This window comes from Camelina sativa, chromosome 2 (assembly GCF_000633955.1).
Source record: "Camelina sativa cultivar DH55 chromosome 2, Cs, whole genome shotgun sequence".
Taxonomy (NCBI): Eukaryota; Viridiplantae; Streptophyta; class Magnoliopsida; order Brassicales; family Brassicaceae; genus Camelina; species Camelina sativa.
Genome location: NC_025686.1, coordinates 25315348 through 25337419, shown reverse-complemented (window position 1 = coordinate 25337419; position 22072 = coordinate 25315348). Strand labels below are relative to the sequence as shown.

The 22072-nt window shown below is 34.6% G+C and overlaps 3 protein-coding genes across 4 annotated transcripts; 2 read left to right on the top strand and 1 right to left on the bottom strand.

Moving 5' to 3' along the window:
• LOC104738161 lies at positions 3827-8290 on the top strand. 2 transcript variants are annotated; one of them, XM_010458383.1, is made up of 2 exons: positions 3827-4328; positions 6117-8290. In XM_010458383.1, the coding sequence occupies exons 1-2, from the start codon at positions 4107-4109 to the stop codon at positions 8022-8024; spliced, it is 2130 nt and encodes a 709-aa protein (XP_010456685.1). In that variant the 5' UTR covers positions 3827-4106; the 3' UTR covers positions 8025-8290. The 2 variants fall into 2 exon arrangements, with proteins under 2 accessions (XP_010456685.1, XP_010456690.1); XM_010458388.2 differs by lacking the exon at positions 3827-4328 and adding an exon at positions 5387-5454.
• On the top strand, positions 12560-16846 carry LOC104738147. The gene is made up of 4 exons (XM_010458372.2): positions 12560-12721; positions 13478-14610; positions 14832-15502; positions 15583-16846. The coding sequence occupies exons 1-4, from the start codon at positions 12710-12712 to the stop codon at positions 16602-16604; spliced, it is 2838 nt and encodes a 945-aa protein (XP_010456674.1). The 5' UTR covers positions 12560-12709; the 3' UTR covers positions 16605-16846.
• On the bottom strand, positions 16873-22044 carry LOC104738152 (homeobox-leucine zipper protein REVOLUTA). Its single transcript, XM_010458377.2, has 18 exons — positions 21067-22044; positions 20564-20726; positions 20398-20471; positions 20216-20306; positions 20009-20104; positions 19816-19929; positions 19643-19726; positions 19411-19566; positions 19252-19326; positions 19061-19167; positions 18793-18967; positions 18521-18709; positions 18358-18438; positions 18134-18268; positions 17709-18049; positions 17514-17622; positions 17254-17403; positions 16873-17175 (listed from the first exon to the last, which is right to left on the bottom strand). Exons 1-18 carry the CDS (start codon positions 21297-21299, stop codon positions 17020-17022), a joined length of 2529 nt encoding a protein of 842 aa, XP_010456679.1. The 5' UTR covers positions 21300-22044; the 3' UTR covers positions 16873-17019.

Below are 22072 nucleotides of genomic sequence, written 5' to 3'. Positions count from 1 at the left end.
TATACACTATACAGCAAAGCAAAGCATGATATTTTCTTCAAGACAAAGCATCCTATTCCTATATAATAATCTGTTTGATAGATTAGATATTAACCAATGTATACTGTTTGTGCTTTGTAGATATAGTGTATGTTCAAATTTCTCTATTAGGTTAGTCTATATATACTCTTGTACTTTTTTTATTTGAGTATACCAAAAGAAATCGGAAAACAAAAACACATCGTATTCCTAATTTCCACATTATATCACCAAACAATTTATATATATATAGAATAATGTTGATGGTCACAATCAAAAACATATCTGATATAAATTTTGCACTCTAATGGTTGGAAGGGAATCCCAAACATGAATGGCTCTTAGCTATATGGTTTTTGTGTGTTATAATTTCTCAATCTACCATTACGTATGATATAAATGAAAAAATATGATACTAGATAAAATAATATGTTATCATGCACAATAATATGATATTTTTAAAAAATACCAAAAAATTAAGTTATTTATGAAAAAATAACGCAATAATTAGACTAACTTATATATATATATTGCATCATTTTAACAAAAAAAAAAAGAAGAAGAAGATAGAATTTGGCTATTTAATTTAGAAAATGATAGTAGTTCTCAAAATAACATTATTAGATATTTTTTATTTTTTGGACATGGTTTTCTCCATGAGATTTTTGTTTTATTTTCCTATGATGGTTGACACCCTGTAATAGACTCCAATTTCAATATTCTCCACCTAATGAATGGGTTCTAATTAATGGCTACGAAGTTTTTTTGCTTTATCTTTGTCCCCTCCTTTATTTTTCCTATATCCTCAAGACCTCAAACCTCACTTCTCTTCACTTTTTCTTCTCTTTTTCAACCAAACTTAATGCATTTCCTTATCAATTTCCTCTACTGTCTAAAGAGTTACTACACTTCCATAAATTTATACCCATACCTTCACACATACACACGCACATAGCTTAAATAATTTATCAACCGCCCATCGTTGAAATAGTTTAACCTTTGACTTTTTTAAATGACTTCTATGAATGTAAAAACTCATTATTTGTTAACTTTCATAGAGTACCAAAGTAATGTCACTATAGTCGAGAGAAGCCTTCTTGAGCTCAAATATATTTTGGTGCATTGGCAAAAAAAAACTTATTAAAAGAATTTTCTATAATAAAGAAAATAAAAAAGCTATGCTAGATTAGAATCTACTACAACTTCCAAACTTTCGTTGAATAATTTAACCAGGTCTAAACTTAGGATTTGGAGTTTTGTTTCTCTAGAGTAGTTGTTATACAATATATGTAGGTAAAGGTTGGTGAACCATCAATCTATGACTATATTAAAAATCCATCGAAAAGAGTTCTGCACTTCTGCTTGATGGACGAAGAGAGTCCAATACAATATGTATATTTGATCATAAAATATCCAATTTCATGCATGTTGTCATATTGTTTATGATCAAAAACTTTTAAATATTTTCCTACATCAGCTTAAATAAGTTTGGAAAAGTTTTGCAAGTCAAGTTCATATAGAAATATAGATTGTAGAATGCAGCAATATACGAAATTTAATAAAATACCAATAACCCAAATTACTTGACACATAGGTAAATAGTGAAGTTGCTAAAAAAAAGTAAATAAAGCAAGGTAGCTAATTTTTTGTAAAGTCAACAACTTCATTAATTTAGTAGATTTTTGTATGCACAAAAGACATGCATTGATTAATTTTCCAACTACTTCAACGGCCATGCCTTTAAAATCTTACAAGTTTCACGGTAAGCCTTGTTTTCGGGTATATGCGAACTAATCAAACGCTACGAATTTATAAATATTAGGTCACTTTCTAATAAGTATAAAGGAAACAAAATTATGTAGAATAGGATTTTTTTTTTTTCTCTAACCCCAAATTCATACCTTGGAAAACATGTCTTGGGAGTACTAGATTTTGACAAAAAAGATACTGTAATAAATTGTCAATATATGATGTCATATCCATATACACACGGAAGATATATAATGTCAATTCCATATAATCAATTATTACCACAAACGATGTCGTATATGATATATCTATTTGAATCTACAAATCGATTTAAAGAAAATTATTATAACTAAAATTATTATTTTAGAATTAATATCAGTTTAATTCAAACATAATATGTAACTAAAGTTTTTTATTTATTTATTCAAAGCTGTGTTTTTCGCATAAAAAAATATGTTTCACCGTGAAATCTTTGAATGTGTAAAAAGTTTTATGGTAGAGAAAATATTAATAAAATGTTACTATTTATTGCAACATGTCTTTTGTGTGGTTTAAAAATTAAATTTATTTTGTAATCATAACAATTTTGCATGTTTCTTATGTAACCATAAAAACATATACTAAATTAATTTTATTATATGTTAGTAACAATCGGATTCTAAACTAAATTTTCTAAAGAGAACCTAATTTATTGATTTAATATTTTTGATTAGGCTATTTAAATCTTTTGATTTAGTCAGTTTGTTAATATTTTATATAAATGACAGATTATTACCAAACAAACCATTATGAAAAAATTAATGAAATTCCAAAATCAACGAATTTGTGTAACAATACATTTCACCGTGAAATATATGAATGTGGTAAAAAAAATACTTATAAACTGTTATAATTTATGGAAATATATATTTTTGTGTGTTTTAAAAATCAAATTTATATTTATGGTTTATCAAGTAACTATAACAATTTTGTACAATCTAATAATCACTCATTTTAAATATATTATGATTTTTTTTGGTACTAAGTTTATTTATAATGATAAGAGTTATTGTCTCATTCCTTTTTAATAGCACATAGATGAATATACAATTAGAACGTATATTCCTATCGGTTATCAATATTTCCATTTTTAATGAATAATCACACTAAATGTTGAGATTAATTAGTTTACATACTTAGATATATATAAATAATCACACATCATAATACTCCCTAATTTGTTGTCATTTTATATTATCTATCTATATATATATATATATATATATATATATATATATATATATATATATATATATTATATTATTGAAGATTAAGTTTCTTTTAATGAGTTGGAGATAATTCAGAGGTAATATACTTCTTTTTATAATCAATTATAATAACTATTGAAAACTTGTTATTTAAATTATTATAGTAATAATACTAACATAAAAAATAACATTTGGTTTTTATATGATTATGTTAATAAGTTATATGTTTTTTTTATTTTTATTAACTTTATATTAATTGATATGTTTTTATAGCTTTTTAGAATATTTTACTTATACTGATTTTAATTTTGACTTGTATATTTGTAAGTAAATTTTAATGAAATTTTACCTTAAAATAATATGTAATTATTTAATAAGTTTTAATATGTGATATTTAAATTTGTGTGAGAAATGATAACATATCTAATTATTATTCAGTTAATTGTTTTTTTAATATAATGATATGTTAATGTAATTAAGTAAAAAATATAAGATTATTTTGTTAAAAAATGCACTGAGCTCTCTAGAAGCGACACATCAATTTTTTTTTATAAGAATATGCTTTCTTTATTAGTATACAGGGGATTACTGTAAAGTAAAAGCGGCGTAATCAAATCAAAAACCAAATTGGTATTGTAGTTAAGAACATCTTTAAACATTAGGAAAACAAATTATACTCCATTAATGAACAAAGTAAAAAGTCGTATCTGACCAATTAAAAAAAGGAAACTCAAAAAAATCAAAGGTCAAATTTAACTTTGGTATAATCCCAAGTTTTCATGATTAAAAACATTGACCAAAGTACCCCTTCACTCATCCATCCATCATCCTCTAAGAAAATTTAAAAAAAAAAGGTCAAAAACTTCTCCACCGTCTCTCTCTCTCTCTCTCTTCTCTCCTCTGCGCAAGAGAAAAGCTTTACAATTTGCAAAACTCATTCATTCAATTTTACCCAATCCTCTTCTTCTTCTTTAGCTCCAAAAACATCTACACAAGATAAACAAGTGAAGAAAGATTCTCAGATTTCACAAAAAAAACAAAGCCTTTTTCAATTTCATTATTTGGGTGTGATTTGGTGCAATAAAAGAAGAAATGGGAAGCAGATGGAGAAAAGCTAAATTGGCTTTAGGTCTCAATTTATGTTTATACGTTCCCAAAACGTTAGAAGATTCTTCTTCTTCTTCTTCTCCTTTAAGAAGAAGATCAGACGACGCCGTTTCATTTTCTCCTGTAATGGTTCCAAGACCCACTACGCCGACTCCTTCTTCCTCTGGTCTTCGATTGCCTCGCTCCATTAGCAAATCCTCTTCAAAGGTTTGTGGGTTTCCTCACTTATTATTGAAATCGACATAAAGTTTACATTTTTATCTCTATGGTTGAATTTTTCGTGTTTTTACATTAAAAAAAATGGTAAAGTTTGGTTTTTTTTCTGGATTATGGGTCACCCGTTGGATTGACGGATCTTTGTGTGGTTCAAAATTTGTGTGATTTGGCTAATCTTTCTTGGAACTCTAAAGAATTAGTTTTAGTTTTACTTTTTTAACTAGCTGTTAATTTGTAGTACAATCTAATTCTTACTTTATTACTTGTTTAATCTTTCAATTAATTTCTCTTTTTTCTAAAAAGTGTTTGGATCTTCACGCACATCAAATGATCTTACTACTAGTTGTTTAATTTTTTTATGTATTTGTAATTAGATGTGTGTGTGTATGTTTTTCAACTACTATGACCCTCATATGTTTTGTGTCTATCAAACCTAACATTTGTCAATAGGTTTTTGTTGTTTTTGAGACTTGCAAGTTTTGACCTTTTTGAAATTATTGGTGGGGTGAAAGAAAAACAAAACTTTATTTTTTGGTCAAGTAATAATGTCTAAATAGGGATGGACATGTAGAGTGATTAGTAAGATTAGTGATTGTGTAAACGTCTCTCCTCCAAAGCCAACTTTATCGTATTATTATTCGAATCATTCATCAAGATTTTGACATTACAGCTCTGGCTTAAGATTGGGTTTTGGGGTTCTATTTGTGTTCTGTCTCTTTCCCTGGTTTATAGTGCCTTTTGTTTTCTTTCTATCTTTCTTTATACTGTTTTGTTTTTGAGTGTAAATTTTTCTTGGTATTGTTGAAGAAATATGAACAAAATTTGGTGTCATGTAATTATCAACTCCCGCAAATGGAGCCACTGTGGGGATAAAGGTTTTTTTGACAATAGTCAAGTGCACTTCAAGGACCAATCTCCTTTTTTTTATTTCTTTTTCTTGTTGCTTTTTTTTTGCATTCAACTTTTTAATTATTGTTGAAAGATACCCTTGTTAGTGTTCTGAATCTACTGTTGATTAGATATTCTCCTTAGTCTAGTAAACTATTCTATTCTTGGTATAACATTTTACATCTAGTTCAACTAAAATTGCAGTTTTTAAATCGTTACCAAGATAATTGTGAGTTGTAACCATGATAATTGTTAGGTTAAGTTAAATTCTTTTAAAGTTTCACACTTTCTTTAACTTTGCTTTGCATTGTTATATTTTTTTTTTTATCAACTTTAATCTTTCTGGCGTTGAATTTGCCTAAACAGTCTTTTGATTACTGATCTGGTTAAATCAGCCCTTTAACTTTATAAAGCTGTGTCCTTTGTCTTTCCCATTCTTTTGTTGTCCGTTGTTCTTTTAATTGTTTGACCTGATAGATTCCAAACTACTTTGATCAAGATTCCAGGATCTATCTTCTAGCGAATAAGCCATGTTTTTGAATGATCAAAACTACTAAACCTAATATTTAAACTCATCAAGTCTCTTGAGACTTTTTTTTTTGTTTCCAGGTTATGGAAATATAAAGATTCCATCTTTTTTTGTTTTTTAATGTTTTGCTCTTCTTTTTATGCCATCATTCAATAATAGAGGGTAATAGTAACAGAAACAAATGTGTCAGAGACTATGACACAAACTCACCTATGTCAGGCTTCTTTGGATTCTTGTATTTACGACAATGACCTGTCTAACTCTGTATTACGTGGATACCATACTCTTATAAAGTTTTTCAATTCTCCTTTCCAACTAATCTTTGTCCAGAATCTGAAACCATCTAGTTTGTGATATTGCAGAAAACGTGTGCGATATGTTTGACGGCGATGAAAGCAGGGCAAGGCCACGCAATCTTTACAGCGGAATGCTCTCATTCGTTTCATTTCCACTGCATCACTACGAATGTTAAACACGGGAACCAGATTTGTCCTGTTTGTCGCGCGAAGTGGAATGAGATCCCTGTCCAGAGCCCTAATGCTAAGTCTAAATCTGGTGTTAAACCGATAAGTCAAACAAGGGACAATGCCTGGATGTCAATACCTCCAAGGAGGTCGTCCCCGATTCAAGCTTCTTCACGGCCTGACAGTCTAAGGGTCTCCTCGATCTTTAACACCGAGCCTGCGGTTTTTAATGATGATGAGGCTCTGGAACATCAAGACCATTCTGCTGAATCTGGTTTGGAGAAGTCTAAACCTGGTGTGAGTGGGACATTGGAAGTTAAAACATATCCAGAGATTTCAGAAGTAGCTAGATCGGTTTCGTTTAAAGATTTTGCTGTATTGATCAATCTGAAAGCTCCTTCAAAGTCGTCTTCGAATTCTTCTTCTTCTCGTGCTCCTGTCGATCTAGTCACGGTTCTTGATGTGAGTGGAAGCATGGCGGGAACAAAACTGGCGTTGCTGAAACGAGCAATGGGTTTTGTGATTCAGAATCTTGGCCCGTTCGACCGTCTCTCGGTCATATCCTTCTCATCCACAGCACGCCGTAACTTCCCTCTCCGTCTCATGACCGAGACTGGTAAACAAGAAGCATTGCAAGCGGTTAACTCGTTGGTCTCAAACGGAGGGACTAACATTGCAGAAGGATTGAAGAAAGGTGCAAAAGTTTTGATCGACCGTAGATTCAAGAACCCGGTATCAAGCATCGTGCTCTTATCTGATGGTCAAGATACATATACCATGACTAGCCCCACAGGTTCCAGAGGAACGGATTACAAAGCCCTTCTTCCTAAAGAGATCAACGGAAACCGGATACCAGTTCACGCGTTCGGGTTTGGTACAGACCACGATGCTTCCTCGATGCATTCCATTGCAGAAAACTCCGGAGGTACATTTTCTTTCATAGAGTCTGAAACGGTTATACAAGATGCATTCGCTCAGTGCATTGGAGGTCTTCTTAGCGTTGTGGTTCAAGAGCTATGCGTTAAGATCGAGTGTGTTCATCATCTGTTGAGGATTGCATCGGTTAAAGCTGGAAGTTACCAGTTTGATAACGGTCTGAATTCAAGAACCGGATCTATCGCAGTTGGTGATCTCTATGCAGAGGAAGAAAGGAACTTCTTGGTGAATCTTGATATCCCCGTTGTTGATGGAGTTTCAGATCTGATGTCGTTACTCAAGGTTCGATGCGTTTACAAAGACCCGGTGACGAAAGAGACCGTTGATTTGAATAGTTCCGGCGAAGTAAAGATTCTCAGGCCGATTGTGATGGTGGACAGAAGACCTGTGGTGTCAGTTGAAGTTGACAGACAGAGAATCAGATTACGTGCAGCGGAAGCAATCTCCGAAGCTAGAGTTTTAGCCGAACGGGGTGATTTGACCGAAGCTGTGTCAGTTCTTGAGACTTGCCGTGGGGTACTGACAGAGTCTGTGTCAGGTCGAGCCGGAGATCCATTGTGTGTAACACTGTGTGCAGAGCTAAAGGAGACGCAAGATAGAATGGCTAGCCGTCAAGTTTACGAGTCTTCGGGTAGGGCTTACGTTCTGGCCGGTCTAAGCTCGCACTCGTGGCAGCGAGCTACAGCGAGAGGCGACATGACTGATACGACGACGACTTCTTACCAGACGCAATCAATGGTGGATATGGTGAACCTCTCACAGACAATGACTTTCGGAATGCCTATCGCTAGTTCAAATCCGAGTCCGTCGACGACTCAGAAGAAACTACGGCAAGCTCTCAGTTTCCCGGCGAGACCAAGACCTAGGTGATTGGTGGAAGAAGGATAAAACGAGGGTTTGACATTATGGACTTTTTAAAATTTTCCCTCGTTTTTAACTTTTTTGGTGTTTTCTCTTAATAGTACGATTTGCTTTTTTCAATTGGGAAAGGGTAGTTTACGTTTAATTTCTAAATTTTGGGGGTATAAGTAGTATTATTAGTTTTTGGTGGGGTTGAAGGAAAAGCGACAAATGTGCTTATTATATAGGTGGTAATATATATATTGGCATTTTTAGCAAGAGTGGCTTTGTTTTTTCTTTACTTTATCATCATTATAATTTTTTCTTTTGTGGTCTAAATGTGTTTGGTGGTGGGTATAGGTGTGTGAGTTGTGATTGTGGGAAAAAATGTTCTTCCATAAATATTTATATATATATATACTTTTGCTCCCTAAAAAATTATATTCTCACATGAGAAACTAATATATAAGAGAAATTATGGGCCTTAATCCTCCCAATTAGTGGACCTCTGTAACGCAACTACATTTGTTTAGTTTTGAATCGCAATTAGCAAAAAAGAACTTGGTTTAGTATTGTTAACAACATCCTATGGACCAAAGATCACAATTCACAAACATCCTGAATTTTTTCTTGTTGACTTCCACAAACGAGTCCTAAGTGAATTTTTTTTTTGTATCCCCACAAGGCCACAACACAAATGTATGTATGATTAATCAATTCTTTTTAGTGCGTATTATAAAGCTTGTTTGGTATTTTACAACTGAAGACTATATTAAAATCGATATGGCGACTTGCTCACGTGCTGAAGCTAGCCTGTGTTTTTGGATCTCAAGATCTACCTCCAAATTCTCTCAATAAAGTCAAAAGTATTTATATTGATTTATAAAGTCAAATAGTTATTTATTAGCATTTTCTATATATTTTTTAATAAATCAATTGAAGAATTTTTATGTTATGAATAATAAACAAGAATTTTTCTGTCAGTCGAGTTTTTAAAAACTATTTCCTTCACCAAATCCCGCTCGACTAGTGAATGGCCGCTTTGGAATAATTAATTCTTCGCTTAGTTTATCAAAGAAAAAATAGAAGAATCTTATTAAGTTTAACTGCGTCTTGTTTTCTTGTCTTCCGATGAAACTGAAATCAAAACAAAAATGGAAAGAAACAACTAAAACGGAAACGTTTGTTTTTGTTAAATTTTTCCCTATACAAATGATAGATTATGTTAATGTTTCATCGATCATTTTCAAGCTCACTAGTCACTACTCACTACCTAATAATATGTTAACAATTTAATCATACACAAATAAGGGAGATGGTATTATTACTTTCTCTTGGAATACCAATGTTTGATTTTTCCCGAACATCACCAACTACAACAGAACACACAAACAAAACAAAACAAAAAATGTGTCGGAAGGACTAGATATAGTCCGATTCTTTTAGTAAGGATTGTATCTACAAATTTTTTTTGTAAGTATTAATATTGTATACCATGTTAGAGATAATCCTCAATATAAGGTTGTTTCGTCGAAAGGTAAGTTTAATGTTATTGGAGGACCATAATGTGGCCAAGGAAAATCTTATATTAGACTAAATAATTCAACGACTATACTGAAACTAGCCTAATTTGATGGAATCTCACGTAAGAAAATTCTTGAGAAATAAGTCTATAGATATGAAAAGTTTTTGGTATATTTATAGTCGTACTTTAGACCAATTGGATATCAAGTCGTTAGACTAGCTTTGACCCTTTAGATGGCAACATCCTAAGTATAGCACACAAGAGATTCTTCTATGTACGTTTTAAATTGACAATTTATAAGTCTGTACCTATCGTGTCTAGTACTTATCTTCTAAAATATAGTACTTATCACTTTTTTTATTTGTATATTCCATTGTCTTGTATGGATGGTGTTTGGCTTGTTGTTTTTTTTTTTCAGGCTCGACTTGATACCTAAAAGAGGGCATTCTACCTCGTTGCATATATATGATGAGCTCATAAGCCGCCAATGCGAACGGTTCATGTGACGACGCTTAGCGTTTGTCCATTATATATTAGTATCCTAATCCTATTTATTCTCGTTCTGCTGCGTATACCTCTATATCATTCATGTTTACATTTAATCAGCGAATTATGCTCATGCTTACTATTTAGATTATAGTTTTTAGAAAGGATTTTTAAGAACTCTCTTTTTCTTTACATGCATGATGCATCAACTTGCTTCGGTGGCTTTTTTTTGTCTGCCAACAGTACGTATTCCATATTTTCTCTTTGTAAGTCTTTCCGTTTTTAGATATTATTTGTAGTTATATATAATGACAAAACAGTTCACGATTATCTTGAGAAGTTAAAAGCTTGTTGTTATTGACATCAGTTTATATTAATTACTCATCCATATATAATTATTTACACTCTTGTCAAACAAACGAAGTAAGCTATATATATGAATTCACAGTTTCACATGCATATGTCTGAAGACCAGGCTTCAACAAAAAATATAAGTTGATATCAAAATATGTGAGATGAATCAAACCTTTCAGCAAAAATGCAAATTATAATTTAATAATAGCAAATTGGATAACCACTTGTACATTGACTTTGAAATACACATATACATGGGTGTATACACACATTAGAAAGTGGTGTACTTGACACTATGAAGTTGACAAACAGTAAGAGCTAAGTTTGGTGAAGTTCTAATAAGTAATTTACACTATACATTCGTGTTCATAACTATATGTCGGTCCACATATATTAGGTACAATGGAACAACGAAGCTGCTTGGTCGTAAAAAGAGTTGTTTCATGAGAAGTCAAATTACAACTCCTTCGGAAAATACAACAATTTCCTATTTTTGGAGAGACCGGGCATCACATATCAATTTCGTTAGAATTCCTTTNTTTTTTTTTTTTTTTTTTTTGTCTAGTTGGTGTCCAAACTTAGTTACCCGCTGCTCAAAATCATCCTTTCTACACCAAACCAAAAAAAAAGTAAATGGTACTAGTAGCTGTAGTATGATGGGTTCTCTTCTTTTTTTTTAAGATTAAAAAAAGTTTAATTTTTCTTTATTAGTATACTATATGAAATAATTTTCTAGTAAATAAATACATTCATTTCATTTGAAAAGTGCGAAAAAACACATGGGTAATTAATTGTCCGAGAACTTATTAATTTATGAATATAAATATAATCGTATACGTATTTAGTTTAGTTAATTGTAGCTCTGAAATAAATTAAAAATCCTATACATTCATATTTGAATACGTATTTACTTGTGTTTATAAATGTATCGTACACGTATTATTGATTTTGTGTATATAAATGTACCTGAAATGAGTGTAAATAAGCAATCGACGTCAAAGAAAAAGGTAGCAATCATGTTCACGGTATGTGGATCGGGTGATGAAGGGATAATTATATTCTTAATTAAAGTCACACATGTGTGACCGACCTCAAAACTCGTAATCTAAGTAACAAAAAAAACTACGAGTATGAAGTATGAACAGATTTAATAATAATAATTAAGCAAGGATTAGAGAGACTAATATAATTTATTTATACATGATGAAGAACAAAATATACTAATCGTTTTGTACAATCCAAAGAAACATAATTAATGTAAATATTGTCATTTTAAATGGATTGAAATGCTTACGGTGAAAATGTTATAGTTTACATATAAACAAATTTGTGATATGTTTTGGAAAATTTGGTTTGATATATCGTAAGGATATATATAAATATCATTTGCTACTTTATTTTCCAGAATCTGACCATCTTGCGCTATGAGACAAAACGAATAATCTTAAGTGAAACAAGCACTCATGAGAAATGCAGCATCATAGAAAAACTGAGCGATCACTTGATGGATGGTGTAATGGGTCATAAGAGCACCAACACCAAAATATAATGTGCCTGAAAAGTCTTTATACAGAGAAAGTGTATGTCTAAAATATCTCTATGATAATTATCCAAAAAAACGTATTTTCTTTTTTATTAGTATAGCTAGGTTAGAGAAGTGAGAATGCAAAGCTATACATTAAGAGTCTGTGTAATTTCCCTTTATTTTTTAACATTTTTAAGTACAGTTAGTTCAACAAACAATATGTTGGAGAAAACTATTTCGGTTTTAGTTACCAGATCTAAATTAAATTCAATTGCACATGGAAGAAAAAAAATATTCATCTAATAAAAAAATAACTAGGCTCTCAAATCAAAATATACGGACATAAAAAAATAAAACTCCACGGGTTTAAGAAAATTATTACTTGCCTTTTCTACTTTTTTTTGGTTGTTTGTTATTATTACGATTTAATTTACGTATATCGATCGGTCCAAAATGGAAAAATTCTGGTAAAATGTTCGGCTAAGTTCCAATATTTAGAATATTATGATAACAAAGAAGCTAGTATAATATAAGCAAAAGGTGGCAAATCGCTGCAAAGTTCAACTACGTATCTACATGCCAATTTGCAAAGTCAAACCGTCGCTTGTCCAAGACATTTGTTATAAAATGTATTTTTTTATACTCTAAAACTTTCAATAACTCATTCTCTACTCAAAATCTTTCTTTCTTTTGGATTCTTCGACTCTCTTTATACTTCAAATTTATTCAAGGAGAGAATCTGTACTATATAATAGTATAATAATATATCTTGTGGATCGATTGTTGAAGAAGAAAAGGCTTGATTCTCTCACAATACGCGCGATCATGTACACAAAGGTAATATACTTTATGTTCTCCTTCTCGATTATGCTGCATCTATCTTTAATCTTTTAATGCTTATATAATACTATAGTATATAGAATATAGTCTATATGAACAAACTGATTCTTTTTACTTTCACACCGAGCACATTAGTTTTGGTTTAGCTTTTGAACAATCTTGAGTTTGGTTGAGCTAAAACTCATTTACTCCCTGATTCATAACAAGAAAGTGAAATCTAAATTAACTTCTTAAACAATAAAAAGTATTGTACTTACTTCTTAGGCTCTCTTAGCCATGCAAATACAATATATGCAAAAGAAAAAGAAAAAAACATAGCATATGGAAGTGTTAAATGCAACTTATGCAAGGGTAACCCTTTTATACGCCAATGAACCCGGCTTTTTCCGTTGAGTGTTGTTGTCCTAATTATCCTTTTTTTTTAAAACTATATAATCATATTTTCTTGAATAATAGAAAACAAAGTGAGTTATATAAAATCAAACGGTATCGCGTAACCTTTTTTAATAACATATTCAACCAATGAAGTTTGTTTTAAACACTTTACTTTATTCTTAATGAACGTTTACCCCATGTGATATCCTCCTTATGTAATGCTTCTTCACCCACAAATCTCACTTTATATACATATATATATATATATATGTTTATGTCATCTTCATCTATATATATACATTTGCTCTAAACAGTGAGAAACAAAAAAAAAACACATTCTTATTTCTCTTTCTTCTCCTACTCCTACTCTATAATAAGGTTTCAGATCCTGACAAAATGGGTTTTATACGACCACCGGCTGTGAGAAGCAGCGGAGGCGATTACATAGAGAGCATCTTCGGAGAATACTCATCCGGCAAACCAAAACCTAACCGGAAACTCAACTCAGCCAAGTTCGTGACGGCTCTAACGTGTCTTCAGTTTGCATTTGCCGTCTACGCCACCGGACTTCTCTACTACATGAGCCCTTCCATTGACTTAAGGGCCAAGCCAGACTTCACTTGGGCCACTAAATGGGCCCATAATGTGCGTAGTTACATCGTCACTCCTCACGTCGTCAGCCACTACCAAGACTCCGCCTCTTTTCTCAGATCGGAGGATAACTTCCCGGCGGTGGTTTCACCGGCGGAGGTTTGCGAGTACGAGAAAATAGACTTCTCGCAGAAAAAATCAAACGATCAGCAAATGATCAAGATGAAGAGAGAGCTATACGACGACGTTTTAGCGTTCCAGAGGAAGAACCTTGAGTCCGAGACTTTACAAGAGTTGATGAAGATGAAATCAAAATGGGCTTTAAATGGGCCAAATAAGCCCAAAGTAACAGTAATACTAAACCACTTCAAGAGGAAAACACTTTGCGCTCAGCTCGATTCACTCCTCCACCAAACGCTAGCGTTTCACCATGTCTGGGTTCTGGCCTTCGGAAGCCCTAACGAAGCATCTCTCCGGCGAATCGCCGGAAGCTACAACGATTCACGAATCAGCTTCATCAGCTCAAACTACGACTTCAAATACTACGGAAGATTCCAAATCGCGCTTCAAACAGAAGCAGATCTGGTTTACATACTCGACGACGATATGATCCCTGGGAAAAAAATGCTTCAGATGCTCTCACACGTCGCCGGAACTGAGAAATACGAGAACTCCGTTTTGGGAAGCATCGGTAGGATTTTGCCGTTCCGGCAAAAGGACTTCACGTTTCCGAGCTATAGGAAGTTTAGATCTAAGGAAGCTGGGCTTTACTTGCCTGATCCGGCTTACGACATCACCTTAGATCGGATTCTTCAAGTTGATTTCTTATCAAGCTCGTGGTTCTTATCGGCGGAGCTCGTTAAAGCTTTGTTCATCGAGAAACCATTCACATTCTCCACCGGTGAAGATCTTCACCTGAGGTTAGTCTCATCTCGTGTTCCTCGGGAATTTGAAATTTTTTGAGTGTAGGATAAGGCAAATGTTTAATTTGGTTAATCATAATTAATTAAACAAAACTTTAGTATATAATTATAATATAGTAGTAGTAACGTCTTTAGAAATCACGTGTTTTGTTATATGATTAATTAAAAATTAATTAGGATTAGTAAATTCTAATGATGAAAGGTTTGTGTTTTTGCAGTTATCAGCTACAGAAGTATAGAAATGCAGGTTCGTTTGTGTTACCAGTGGATCCAAATGATAAGGAGACATGGGGAGATAGTGAACACAGACTAGCTTATGTATCAGAGACGACTGTGATTTTCAAAAACATTGTTGAAGTAAGAGACAATCAATGGTGGAAAGCGTTGTCCACTGGTTACATTACTCAATGGGCTGCGATGCATCCTCAGAAGATTGACGCTTTGTTTTACGCTCATTCGATAGATGAAGTTAAAGCGCTTGGTCCTTTGCTTGAAAAGTTCAGAGGTACTGTTGGTAAGAAGGCTTATATTGCGGTATCTGGTGGGAAGTTCTGTCCTTGTGAGGATGCGGCTTCGGCTTTGAAGTGGCCTTTGGTTGTTTGTAAAGAGAGGAGATTTAAGATTTTTGATTTGGAAGTTGGAGCTATCTTGGGTGTGTCTAACTCAGAGGTGCCTGTGTTTCAAGCTGTGTATTCGAGTATGAAAGGGCTTATTAAGATTCATAACCCAAGCGTGGTGATTACTGTTGCTGATGCTGATCCTAATGTTAAGAAAGCTTTGAAAATGGCTACTGAGACTAATCTTAATGGCACCGCATTGGTTTTGCTCCCTAGAGCTTCTATCTCTAAGGTTTTATGGATGGCTGATCTAAGATCAACAGCATTGCCAAGTAAGTATATCATTATCTTTTTGCATTTGGCTTTCGAAATTTTGCTTACTTGAACTGACTAAATTTGTTATGATTTGCAGACTGGAATAAAATGAGAGTCTCAGTGAATATCATTACGCAAAACCGAGCTCAATCTTTGTTAAGATTGCTTAGGTCTTTGAGCAATGCATACTACCTTGGCGACGAAATATCTCTCAGCTTCAACATGGATAGCAAAGTGGATGAAGAGACGATCAAAGTAGTGAGCACATTTGATTGGCCTCACGGACCAAAAACACTAAGAAGACGAATCATCCAAGGAGGCTTAATCCGAGCTGTGAGCGAGAGTTGGTATCCAGCTTCTGATGATGACTTTGGTCTCTTGCTTGAAGACGACATTGAAGTCTCTCCTTACTACTTCCTCTGGATCAAATACGCTCTATTGGCTTACCACTACGACCCTCAAGTCTCTTTCCCGGAACTCTCCTCTATCTCTCTTTACACACCCAAAATCGTCGAAGTCGTCAAAGAGAGACCCAAATGGAACCCAACAGATTTCTTCAAACAAATCCATCCACACACACCTTACCTTCACCAGTTACCTTGCAGTTGGGGAGCCGTTTTCTTCCCAAAGCAATGGAGAGAGTTCTACGTCTACATGAACATGAGATTCACTGAGAACGCCAAAGCTAATCCTGTCCAGATTCCGAAATCAAGAACCAACGGTTGGCAAGCTTCCTGGAAGAAGTTCTTAATCGACATGATGTATCTTAGAGGATACGTTAGTCTCTACCCAAACTTCCCTAACCAATCAAGCTTCTCAACCAACCACATGGAACCAGGAGCTCACATCGCAGCTAAAGACAATGTTGTGAAACACAACAAAACCGATTTCGAAGTTCCTTTGCTTATGGATGATTTCAGAAACTTCTTACCGAACCAGAAACTCCCTCCGCTTTCTAAGCTTCCCTCGCTCAACCTCTTTAACATGCCGGTTTCACTTAAAGGTCTTAAAGCTGCAGGAGCTAAGCTTGGTCAAGATGTTCTTCGTTGCAACAATGTCTCTGAGATTGTCGCCGTCAATCATCAGACAGGTTTACCATCTAGATGCATGAGATTCTGAACATCTTTCTATTAAACGGCCAATCCAAACAAAAAAAAGTTACTTGGCTGTAATTTTTCTTTCTTACATCTGTGGATTCTTGTTGATTCTTTGTATTTTTCTAAATAGTTTATATTATTACTAAAGGGATTAAATATATAGCAAGGGATGTGAAAATTAAACTGTCAAATGCAAAAGTATCAATGTTGTAACCTTATAACTCCACTTTATAACTAAAACAAAAATGTCACAGCATCCCTACATTGATCTGCTCTTTTTTTTTCCTCACTCATTAAAACCAAATACATTATGAAAAAACAGTGAGTAACATTTGATCATAATAATTAAAAACCAAAACAGAGACCTAAACAACAACCAAAAATTTGAGTTCTCTAATGTAAAATTTTAATTAGTCTTTCCTTCTAGCAAATGAGAATCACACAAAAGACCAGTTTACAAAGGAGAAGGCAAGACAATGCAAATTGTTGTTGTCTTCAGATGGAGCAAACACTTTCCAAGCAACAGCTTGTTCATAACTCACATGTCTTCCCATTGTTGACACACAGATTCCTGAGGGCAAGCATGCAAATCCCTGTAGAAAGACAAGACAAGTCTCAGATAATGAATCGAAAACGTTATCTGCAGATGGGTGAATTTTTCTTTTCTTTACCTGTTGCATTAGCTTGGCGAAGTCGGAGCAGAGAGCCTTCCGACCAGACTCATCGAAAATCTTTTCGAGTGTAATGTCTTGTAAGGCTACAAGTGTTGTCTCTAGCATGTCTAGACCAGCTTGGTTCGCAAACATGAACACTGGCTGTGGCTGCAACATGACCAGACCACATTATACATCTAAATCTACAGGTGTTCTATTCAGAACCGTTCTGACTTCTGACACATTAACCAATTTTAGTTTGTTTTTAGGACACATACCTTTAAAGAACAACACAAGATGGCATCTTGGTGATCCCATAGAAGTTTTAGTACCGAGTCGTTGCTTCCGAGCGAGTCAATCGTTAGCAACTCCGAGCCTAAGTGGTGACTGAGAAAACAAACATATTAACGTAAAACATCAACGATAAGCTCGAGGTTTATAAGAACGGGTCATAAGTAAACATTGAAACCTACGTGTAACTTTGAGAGATCCACTGGGCAAGAGTAACAGCTTCAGGAGATCCTGGGGACAATTTGGACCCCAAACTTGGGCTTATCCCAGATGGTGAAATAGCCATTGCAACACGTTGAACTGATGAAATAACACTCCGCACGTACTGACAAGCCATACCGGCAACATTGTCTTGCAAGTTGTTTTCGAAAGGGAACTGGAAAGCTATAGTGAGGATGCATCTCGAGCTTGAGCTAGAAGAAGACGGGTTTCCAGAAGCATTCTCTGGTGATGGACCAACTTCGAGGCTCGAAGTTAAGTCTAGTGTGCGGTGATTAGCGGTTAACAGATCTTGCGCATCTCCCTGTATTGAGTAAAAAATATATGAGGCTTGAGACAAACATCTTTAAGTAAGAGAAGAAAAAAGTGATGAAGGAAAGACAAGTACAGTTTTAGCATCAACTGGTATGACTCGGAAGCCAGAAGGAACAAGTGGAGCATCATCCGGGAACATCTCATTAATCGGAGCAAATATCAGTTCGGAACAAGCTCCAACAGCATTCTCGTCAATCCCAGTACATATCTACCATACATCATTAACGTCAGTATAACTTTGGAATGAGAGAAATTTCAAGATCCATTGGGTTAGAACTTAGAAGTGATATGATGTACCTGAAGGAGATGGACATCCCGGGACATAAATGCATCTTCTTGTGCAAGAGAATGACCTTCTAGTCTAACAACTTCAAGCATCTGAAACATAACAACACCAAATACATTAGAGAGAAAACACTAGATGATGTTTTCACAGCTGGTAAAGACTTTGAAGTCTTACTTCTTCATGTTCAATTGTATGCCCTAGTGGCATTATAATTTGACTCCCAGTGAACCTCGTCGGTCTCATTCCCGGATAAGCAAAGGTACCCGCTTTAAGTGTAGCAGCAGAATATGCATCAACATTGAAATCAGCCCACTCGGATCGATGTTCTCTAAGAAACCGAATCAAAACCGCAGGAGGAACATTCTACAGAAGACAATAAACAATAGAATTTTTCAGCCATTGAATATGGACAAAAGGAAAGTACCAAGCTAGGCACATTAACATACTTGGAGAAGCATTGAAGCCTTGGCACAGAGCACGCCTCCAAGGAACGAAAGAGAATTAGAAATATTATTCAAATGCTTCGTGGAGTTAATAGCAACGATGATATCTTCTGCCCCATCACAAGGCATTGTAGACCACCCATCGTCACCAAACCCATTCACTGCATCATTAAAACCCCTGCAAGAAAACCAAAAACAGGTAATATGTCAAAAAAGCAAAAGAGAGCAAAGAGTAGCTGCCTTCCTAATTTTTAGCTCATGATCGAAGTACCTGCTTAATCTTTGGCTAAAGGTTCTAAGAACCGCGGGCTGCCTTCCTAATCCATACACTACTTCACCATTAGACTCTTGCGCTAGTTGCCTTATATACCGCAATGCCTAAAACATGAACCAAAACCTCAACCATTAGATATGCATATGAATTAACCATATCTCAAGTTATTTTGTTACACATGTACTCACGGAAATAGTCATTTTTTGAGCGACAACTTTAGATGACTCATAAAGGGGTCGAAGCACATCCGGAACACTCCAAGCCTATAATGCAAGAACAGATATTTCTTATTAGTTCCTTAAGAAATTTTAAGGAAACAATATGTCCTTTTGCAAAGATCTAATTACCTCGAGATTAAGGTGATCAACAATGTGAATAATTGAACCTCCACCATCACAAGGTCTTATTAAATAACCACTAGAAAGCATTTCTGCTCTTACAAACTGAGAAGCTGAAGCAGCGTTAGGCCCAGCTCCAGAGCCAGAAAGTGACCTCTCACAAACCTTCAAAAGATACATGAAAAAACATTAATACCCTGCAGTTTTTTATGCAGTAGACAGACCAATGAGAGTTACATACCACAAAACTGCCATTGTCGAGGCTCGTTGTGTATCTCAGGGTCCAGAAATCGCGGGCAGGAGCCAGAGTCGTTGGTGCATATGTCTGACCAAAAGCCATTTTTCAACTTTATTCATTCATTTTCAAGTGTTAGAGAGATAGAAAAGTAAACCAAAAGAAAGATAAACACTCACCTGCATATACACAAGCTCGATTGTGCCGCCATTACCAGCCGGGAACATAGTGAAAACTTCAAGGCTCCTACAGTCACGGAACCAAGATGGCCGATCTTTGAGGATCTCTGCAATCTGCAAAGATAACAAATATGAAACATTTTGACTCGAATCTGTGTAGCATTAAAAAAAAACAAGAGTAGCCTTTTCTTACCTTCATAGGTTCTAAACTAACAAGACCACAGGCTCGAGCTGCCACTCCACTACATCTTTGCGAAATAGCAAAGATGCCAACCGAATCCGGACCAGGCTAAACACACACAACATCAGATTTCACATTTCAATCTCACACATATTGTCATAGTATCAACACGAATAAAACAAAAAAAGCACATAAGTAACAATAGGAGAAGTGTATAACCTTCATCCCAGGCATCTGAACCCAATCAACAGCAGTTCCTGTAGCCTTGGATAGGAACTCTGCCAAAGTCTCCTCTGCGATCGAGAGCAATCTAAGAACAAAAAAAAACAAGTTAATAAGGCCAAGAAAACAAGATTAGAAAAAGAAAAAAAAGGAAATACAAAACCAAAAGAAAACATTACCCAGCAGGACTATTTGCATCTCTAAGCGAATGCTGAGGAGTTGTGACCACTGAATCACAGCTTGCATCAGTCACCTGAAGTTAAAACAACAAGTCAATATTGAATAGATAAGACTAACAATCAGGTCTTTTAAGAACATTATATGAAACAAGGGAGAGTTACATACAACAGTGGTAAGCTGCTGCTTCATGTATCCATTCTCGCAAACAAGCTGAGAAACCTGCTTCTGAAGCCTATCATTCTCCTCCATCAACAGTTTATTCATGGCAGAAAGCTTCCGGTTTACGCTCTGAAGCCTGGACGCCTCTTTCCTCTGCTTATCTCGACACCTTAAAGAAAAAACCACACAACAACAAAACTGCCAAGATTAGACATCACACAATAACCATATATATATAGTCAAAAGAACAGTTAGTACAAGCGCTAATGAGCAGAAAAAAACAATAACCAAATCTACCAGACAGATTCAACCAAACCCTTTTGTAAAAAAAAAACAGGAAATTGTGTCGGAGAATTGAATCAAACACCAAATCTCTTGAAACAGCAACAAAAAAAAAGTGGTCTTTCATATCCATTGAATATTATAAAAATCCAATACAATCAAATTCCAAATCCCTAATTAAAGAAAAAATTAATGGTAGCAACTAGAGAGAGAGAGAGAAGCAAAACCTGCGGTTCTGAAACCAGACTTTTATCTGCTTAGGCTCGATATTAGCAAGAATGGAACATTCACGGATCAATTGCTGTCGCCGGAGAGAGCTAGGCTTAGGACACTCGGCGTAGACACGCTCAAGAGCTTCAACTTGCTCAGCTGTGTACCTAACGTACTTACCGCTACTATCTAAATGTCTATTCATACTATCACTGCTTCTCTCATGGTGGTTAGCCACCGCCATCTCCATATTTTTTTTTCACGACCCTCCAAAAAAAAAACTCCAAAGTCTCAAACTTTATACTGTTGCAAGCTTCTTCTTCTTCTTCTTTCTTCTTTCTTCTTCTGTCTTCTTTAATTTAATCTTTTGATGTCTTAGGAAAGTCCGTCGTAGTATTGCTTAAGAGAAACGTAAATTGCAATTCTTTTTTTTTTTTCTCTCTTTCAGACAAAGAAGATTCTATGGTCGTGGCTTGTAGCGAAAGACCAACGACATGTGGAAACGAGAGAGTTTCTTAAAAAAAAAAAAAAAAAGTTTAAAGTTTGAGAGAGAGAGATTCAGAAGATCTGAGAATTTTAAAGATTCTTCAAAGAGAAAACAGAACAAAGAACCCAAAAGAAAGAAAACAGAGTTGGATGTTCTGGGAACAGAGAAAGACTCTCAAGGGAAGTGATGTCAACTCAACTCAACTCTCTCACTTAAAGAAGCATTATATCAGAATTCAGGACACAGAAACAAAAGACTTGGGAACAATGAAGAAGAAGGAGAAGAAACACATGAACATTATTTAGTACAATTCAAGACTCTGAAGAACAAAAACTTTTTAAAGTGGAAATTTTTAAAAAAAATAGAAGAAAGAAAGAAAGAGAGAGTGGGTTTTGTGAGAAAGTGAAGGGGAGAGAGAGAGAGAGAGTAAGTGATGTGTGTTTTTGCTCTGGTGAACTTTAGAACAGAGGGAGAGAGAGAAGAAGAGAGGAATAAAAGAGAGAGAGAGAGAGAGAGAGAGAGAGAGGTTGAGAAAC

Coding starts and splice junctions, on each gene's coding strand:
- LOC104738147 (XM_010458372.2), top strand. Junction 14,611..14,831: donor GGTGAAGATCTTCACCTGAG/GTTAGTCTCATC, acceptor GTGTTTTTGCAG/TTATCAGCTACAGAAGTATA. Junction 15,503..15,582: donor AAGATCAACAGCATTGCCAA/GTAAGTATATCA, acceptor TATGATTTGCAG/ACTGGAATAAAATGAGAGTC.
- LOC104738161 (XM_010458383.1), top strand. CDS start 4,107: ATGGGAAGCAGATGGAGAAAAGCTAAATTGGCTTTAGGTCTCAATTTA. Junction 4,329..6,116: donor TTAGCAAATCCTCTTCAAAG/GTTTGTGGGTTT, acceptor GTGATATTGCAG/AAAACGTGTGCGATATGTTT.
- LOC104738152 (XM_010458377.2), bottom strand. CDS start 21,299: ATGGAGATGGCGGTGGCTAACCACCATGAGAGAAGCAGTGATAGTATG. Junction 20,307..20,397: donor GATGCAAATAGTCCTGCTGG/GTAATGTTTTCT, acceptor TTTTGTTCTTAG/ATTGCTCTCGATCGCAGAGG. Junction 18,439..18,520: donor ATACAATTGAACATGAAGAA/GTAAGACTTCAA, acceptor GTTATGTTTCAG/ATGCTTGAAGTTGTTAGACT.